This window comes from Austrofundulus limnaeus, unplaced genomic scaffold, assembly GCF_001266775.1.
Source record: "Austrofundulus limnaeus strain Quisiro unplaced genomic scaffold, Austrofundulus_limnaeus-1.0 Scaffold949, whole genome shotgun sequence".
Classification (NCBI taxonomy): Eukaryota; Metazoa; Chordata; class Actinopteri; order Cyprinodontiformes; family Rivulidae; genus Austrofundulus; species Austrofundulus limnaeus.
In genome coordinates, this window is record NW_013953351.1 from 72,107 (window position 1) to 79,247 (window position 7,141).

At 40.4% G+C, this 7,141-nt stretch overlaps 1 protein-coding gene across 1 annotated transcript in view; it reads right to left on the reverse strand.

Moving 5' to 3' along the window:
* Positions 1-1,163: 1,163 nt before the first annotated feature.
* LOC106533464 (uncharacterized) overlaps positions 1,164-7,141 on the reverse strand; it is a 12,236-nt gene continuing 6,258 nt past the window's right edge. The window contains exons 2-3 of the mRNA XM_014029761.1: positions 3,658-5,624; positions 1,164-3,584 (exon numbers count right to left, since the gene is read on the reverse strand). Coding sequence (XP_013885215.1) covers positions 2,841-3,584; positions 3,658-5,624 — 2,711 coding nt within the window. The 3' untranslated portion in view covers positions 1,164-2,840. The remainder of the gene's footprint in view (positions 3,585-3,657; positions 5,625-7,141) is intronic.

Genomic DNA, 7,141 nt, shown 5'->3' on the forward strand with positions numbered 1-7,141 from the left:
TGTTTTTTTATGAAATAGTCCAAACAATGAATGCAGACAATGGTATGCACAGGTTGAAATTTCTGATGCACAGATCTGCAGAAGTTATTTATATCCCTCAGAATAAGGGTCAGATTTTTTTTATCATGTTWTGCTCTTTGTTAATCAAAAATCTCATTAAACCTCAGAAACTCTAAAATGTTTTATTTACAGAAGCGAAAAAAAAAATCATGACTGTATTTAATGAAAATGCACACCAAATATAATCATACATATAAAACGAACGGGACACACACTGAAGCCACACAAACACATAAAACTAAAGAGGAATAAAAGAAACAAAAGAAATAACATGGACATCCACATTGAGCTGAACTGAAACAAGTACAAAAACACATTTTTGTCATAGCAGGAACATCCTACCTGTAAAAGTGACAAGTTGGTTCTTCCAATATTCTAGTGTTATTTATTTAAGCACAATATTTTTAAACAATAAAGTATTCATTAAAAGTATTTGTGTCGAAAAATGAAAAATAAATTTTTGAATGCCTAAAAAAGACACCTCCCCCACAAATTCTGATGGTGGTGCAGTGTGCATGGCAGCTTCCTGTACCGTGTTCACTGTACCAAATAAATATTTTATTAACCAGGGAAGCAGAAAAGATATACATAAATAAATGTGCAACAAATAATAAAATCAAATAAGACGGTAATGCTTTCTTTTAYGGTACCCTTATYACCATGTAATTATAAGGTMATAAAAATGTAATTAAATAGTTACTACCTTATTACCATGTAATTACATGGTAATTAGTGTACAAAATAAAAACTACTGTTAATAAAACTACCTTTATTGGGTAACTACAATCAAATTACCATTCAATAGCAACTCAATGCTATTTATAACCAAAAGAATGCAACTATATTTTAGGGTTAGTGGTTAATTGAAATAAAATATGACTTTAAAACTGTCACATTACCTATTCTTATTTATGTGTTACATAGTGAATAGTAATACATTACCAGTTAAGTGTTACATTACTGCGGAAAATTTATTACATAGTAAAATTGTACCCTTATTACCACATAATTACATTGTAATATTGTAGTAATTACCATTTCATTATGTTTTTATTACCTTGTAATTACATGGTAATAAGGGTACCGTAAAAGAAAGCGTTCCAATTTTTCAATAATTAATTTTCTCACTTAATACCAAGTTAAAATGATAAACTATATATTTGTATTCATTTTTGTTTTAGATCTACTGATTTTAAACTGTATATCCACAGAGACAAAAACACGTTTATATAAACTGTATTTATACATAAACTGATATTGATCTGATTTATAAACCCAATTCAGCTGACTGACACCAGTTCTGTTTCAACAACTCAAAACCAGCAAAATAATAAAAACAGCTACATTTTTAAAACTTGCTTCAGCTTTTTCATTTTTCAYGTTTTTAATGAATTATAATTTTCAACAAAAAAAGAAAGATTTCTCACTGGCTRCATGCGTTGGTGACAAATTGTGAATGACATTAGTGAGGGAGCTTCCCAAATGTCTTGACACGTTTGTGAGGATTCTTAGTTTCTTTGCGTGAATTATGTGTGTTGAGCTTTTCAATTCAATTCAATTCAATTCAATTCAATTCAGTTAAATTCAATTCAATTCACAAGACCAATCGCTGACAGTGTCGTGGGAGTAAAGTGAGAAGAATGAGAAATGTGAGACAACTTTGGAAGTGGTTGGCAACCTATGAAATTCAATTATGACTTATTGGTGATATAAAAAAAGAGATTCTGACATTCTGTGCACTTTGGAAGCTGTGAATAAAATAAGAATAAAATAAGAATAAATTGTGAACACACTGAAAAATTAATAAAGACACTTTGTGACTAAACAGCGAGGAATTAATAAACATAACGTTTGCACAATGCTTATGCAAACTCCCAGCAAATTTTGGCCCAAATGTTTTGTCTTAAGTAGCAATTGAATGTTATTCCAAAAGAAAAGTAGCATTTTGTTCAGAAATCTTTTCTGCAGCTGTAGCCACCAACAGTGATACCCAGTGTACCAAATACAGCTGTCATGCTACGTTCACACCGAACGCGTTTTGAGCAGCCAAAAAGCGCAAAACGCCTCAAGTTGGACGCACTATGTCTAGACCGGGATACAGACCAGACGTGTGTCTGAAGAGGAAGGAGCRTCTTGGTTTTTTCCAGTCTGTCCTTGGCGGGTGAAATAAAGATAAAAACAAAGAAAATGGCTTTGATTTATTTACTAAAGAGCAAGCAAACGTTGCACACAGCAGATAATTAATTCACCAGATGATTTAGAGGTGATTTGTTCGGTTAGTTTCACCATTCCAGAAGCTGCGAGCTGACGGACCTATTTTTTTTCTCCCGACCAGCTGACCCACATCGGTACTAATATATCCTGCCAGAAAATCCAACTGCAGACAGTCGATTTCAGCTAAAGATCTCCTGTACATCTGTTTCTGTTTAGTGGACAACATTCAGGAAACTGTCACGTGGAAAAATGAGTCTCTCTGATTGGTATCAAGAGGCGTCGAGCAGCGAAAATTTCAGATTTTTAACTCTGGCGGCGGCTTCCGCAGCACCGCATGTGCGGAAAACGCTCTGCCGCCCCTTCCGCCTTCCTTGCGCGCCGCCCAAAACGTATGTGATGCAACGCACAACCCCTAGAGGCGCGACGGCCATAGACTTTGCATGTAAACTGACTGCTCCTGCAGCTCAAAATGCGTTTGGTGTGAACGTAGCATCAGACAGAGCAGTAAAAGGAACATGCATACTGTTTCCCAGCTGTTTAGTTCTTTAACATTGTGTTAATTCTTCCTAGTCCTGAGGTGTTTTGTACTGGTATATCTTAATGCAGTGATGCATGCTGTCTGACACAGCTAGTTGTCCCTCAGGTAGTAGGGTCAGGCCCCGAGGACTACTTAAGCCTTGGTTTACTATGGGCCACCCAACTCCTTCTTTGGGGTATAACACAATTCTGTGCTGCTCCCCCCAGTCTGCTACCAAGACATTTCCATGTGCATCTATGCAGATACCCCAAGGACTGGTCAGGACCGGCCCCATTCCAGCACACACACCTAGAACTCTCACTGTGTTCCAGCCTGTCTCCAGAACTTTAATGCAAGGCACACATCCTGTTTCATTGCCCCTCTCAGACACAGCTACAATGCCTGAGCTTAAGCAAGCTGCCACTAAGTAGGGCCTGTGGAACCCAGTTACAACTGTACGTTCAAGTCGGGAGCCTGTTTTAGGGTCCAGCTTCAGGGCAACGAGGGTGCCTTTTCTGATATCGGCGACCAAAAACTCATCCAGCCTGGTTACAGTGACACCTCTGGGAGCTTCCAGTTCATCTTTTGCAGAGCTCGACCTAGACCCACCGAAGGTCTGAAGCAGGCGACCGTGACGGCTGAACACAAGCAGTGCTCTCTCTGCAGCACAGCTTAGTGCAATCAGACCCTTGGCGTTGACTGCAATGTCAAAGTAATTTCTGCATCGTCTGGATGACCCATCAGCATTTGGGGAGGTCACTTGCTGAAGAACATTTCCACGAGAATCTGTCACCTGTTTCAAAATTAAAGTTTAGTTATATCTAGAACAATGTGTACATGTTTGAAGTTTTAAAGAGAAGACATACCTGAATACGGGCATTTCCACAGTCCACAATAAAGAGTTGACCCTGCGGTGTGGCATGGATACCACTTGGCAGAGTAAGGTCAGCCCGACCTGAACCCTGCTTTCCAAACTGCCCCAGTAAATGGACACCTCTTGAGTTGAACGCTGTAAAAGGTGGATCAACCTCCTCCTCTAATTCCACTAAGGCCAGCTTGGCTCCTTCTCCCTTACCTCTCTTTGGCTCTTGAGAGAAACCATCTATAACTGACAATGAAAGTGACCTGGCCACAAGGGGTTGTTTTGATCCAGTAATTGTGTCTTTTTTCTGAGGTTGTGAAAAATTATTCTGACCTATGTAGGCAGGGTAAGTTAAGGTCTGGCCTCTGTCAAAAGCCCTTTTTCCTCTCTGAGTGGGTGGAGCTGAAGTTGAGCTCAACAAGGCACTTATGTTGCCACACTTGACCCTACACAAGTCTTGTTTGTTTGTACCATCACTGATCAAGGGCCTTGTCTTAGGTGTCAAGTCCATTGCCGACTTTGAGAGACGGCAATTGTAGTTCAAAGATGCTCTGTTCAAACTGTTGTCATGAGACGGGCTCACAATAAAGGTATAGCTGGAGTCAAGGCTGTCTGCTGGGGATGGTGCACGACCAGAGTCCCCTAGAGTCCCCAAAGAGTGTTCATCTGAAGACTGGCTCAGACGAGAGTAAGACCGGCTTTTGGAGGTCAGGTCAAGGCAGCTTTGACTGACCAAAGGATCTCTTGGAGTCATTCTGGGGGATGTTAGGACACTACTTCCATATCTCAAATATCTCCTGTTGAATTCTGGACTCGCTTTAAGTTTATCACCAACCTGGCCATCAAAACTCAAGAAATTTTTCTGTCTTTGTTCGGCTGAAGGGGATGGTTTTCTCTTAGAGGCCACAGAAAGCATTTTCTTCTGATTTATGGGAGAATAACATTTTTCATTAGTGTTCATCTTGTTTACGTGACCTTTGCCTTTAGAGTCTAAGTTTTTAAGAACTGAAGGGACCGCCAGAAATACATCCTCCACTTGGGGCTGAAAGAAACTTGATTCCAGTTCATCCTCTTGAGACAACTCCCAGTCAGACTGTTCACATTTAGGAAGCCATTGAGAGATCTTTGCAGCAGAGAGCTTCTGTTCTTCTTCTGCTTCTAGATTACTCCGATTTGAGAGGTTGATCTTTGTGACAATCCTGCCCGTTGGTGAGGTCCAACCCTGTCCATGGGTCCTCTCTTCTCTTCCAGGGCTCTGACGGTTTCTATCTTCACACTGCATTTCTTGTAAATGGAGAGCACACAGCTTTCCATGTGGCCCACAGCCTCCAACATTCAGGCACAAGGTCTGTTCTTGGACACGCATGTCTCCAAAGGTGACAGCATTGGGTTGGGAGCTTGGTTTGAAATTCACTTTCTTAAGAGCAACTGAGATTTCCCAGGGTTGCAGGAATTCTGCAATCTCCTTCAGTATGGAGTTGTGGTTTGATCCACTTTCATTCAGAACAGACTGACTCACTTCATGAACTTGCTGCTGAAGCTCAGCCAGCTTGTGCAGTTTTTGATCAAGTAAAGCTTGACTGACCCGCGCTGCCGCCATGTTTTCCCTGTGAACCTGTTCTAGATGCTGCTGTGTGTCCCGATGGTCCTGCTCCACCCTCTCCAGGAGTCGCTGCTCCTCTCTGCGTGCTCCCAGAATTGCCCGCTCTACTCCTCGTTTGACAATTTCGGTCTCGGTTGCATGACACTCTTGTATTTTCCGCAGCTCTTCTTCTGCATGGGCAAGGTCACTCTGTGCTTGAGTTAACCAACATGGAGGGAACTGAGGTGGAGTYGATGAAGTACCATCTGAGTGACTATCTTGACTTGGGCTGCTAACTTGAACTGGAGAAGTTGGATTGCTTTCCAAAAGAGTTCCCACAAACATTRTGAAGGATGGATCTTTTCCGTTTAGGAGTTCTGACTCGATTTCTGAAGAAAGACAATATTAAAGAAGAGATGTACTCATAAATAACAACAACAAAATATACCACGTTAAAAGTGACACGTTAGAAAAACTCAAAAAAGATAAAACTTTCCAGTTTACTAGMACGAATGTATTGTTTTGATGACAGGGGTGAAACTGTTTGTTATTAAGCATTTCCCAAAGATGAAAACACTGCATTACATGAGTCGCATCATTTTTATACTTCAGGAAAATGAATGGTGGACTGAGAAGAGAGAATATCGATCAGAATGGACATGTTTCATCACAGGTTATTAGCTAAGTTTACATGGACATAAGTAATCGGATTAAATGGCCATTTGGAATGAAAATGAGTCATGTAAAAAAATTAAAATCTGCACATCACCTGTAGCTCAACCAGGGAGTGCAGTGACGTCTCCACCATTATTAAAACCTGTCGCGGGTCCTTCTCTATCAGCATAACATCTCCATATTAACTAACTGCGTTAAATCTAGCCGTGCACGTCACCGAAGAAGTGTTTGCTACATTCAGCGATGGTGAAAATGGGATTTTTTTTACATCAGTCAATATAAGCAGCAGAATTGCCACCCGCCGCTGCAAAATGCTCCAAAATATTAGCATGCTAACGCACATAGCGGTGCTGCGAGGAAAAGTGTCCCCCAGGAAACAGTTCACTGGCGGCCACGACAAAATGTTCCGCACATGTTCGGGCTATTTAACCTGGTATGTCCGGTATTCAGAAAATTCATAACAAAAATTAAAAACGGTATCCGATACAAAACGGTACACCACCCAGCACTGTGCGCTCAGAATATGCTTGTTTATGTTCATGATGGAAGTAGAACGTCTGTGATTTTTTTAGGGAAAGTTAACATCTCTGCGCATGTCAATAAAAGCCTGGTGCATGTAAACACTCGTCATGATCATATTGTGCCCATGCAAATGATACATCAAAGAATTTTGCACCTGTAAATATATCTAGTGACCCTTTGCACATGTCACATTCAGAAGTCAGCTCACTTGGACGCAAAACAACCTATGCACGCATAAACTCCAGTAGGCTACAGCTATTCAAAAACAGACAGTTGGTCACACATGTCAAGTTGTACAGATTGTCTGTAAATTAAACAGTTTTCCTCCATTTAGTAGGCACACAGATTATTTTCAAATCTAACAGATTTCTTCTAAGACTGAGCTTCAAATTTATTTTGCATCTCAAAAAAAAGGCACAAAAAAAATTAAATAGTCATCTCTCCCAACCCACTCGGTAGCTGAAGACATGCAGAGCTCTGTGACTGAAACTCCCATCAGGTGATATCTTTATAAATATTTGATGAATCCATTCACAGCTACCTGTGACATTAGTCAGATGAAACGATACATGAGCATTCAAAATTGATTTGTAAAACATCTGATGCAATTCCTAAGGTTAAAAACAATCAGATTTGGGGCACATTTGACTGCGGTGTGAAAACGTGTGTGTGTGTGTGTGTGTGTGTGTGTGTGTGTGTGTGTGTGTGT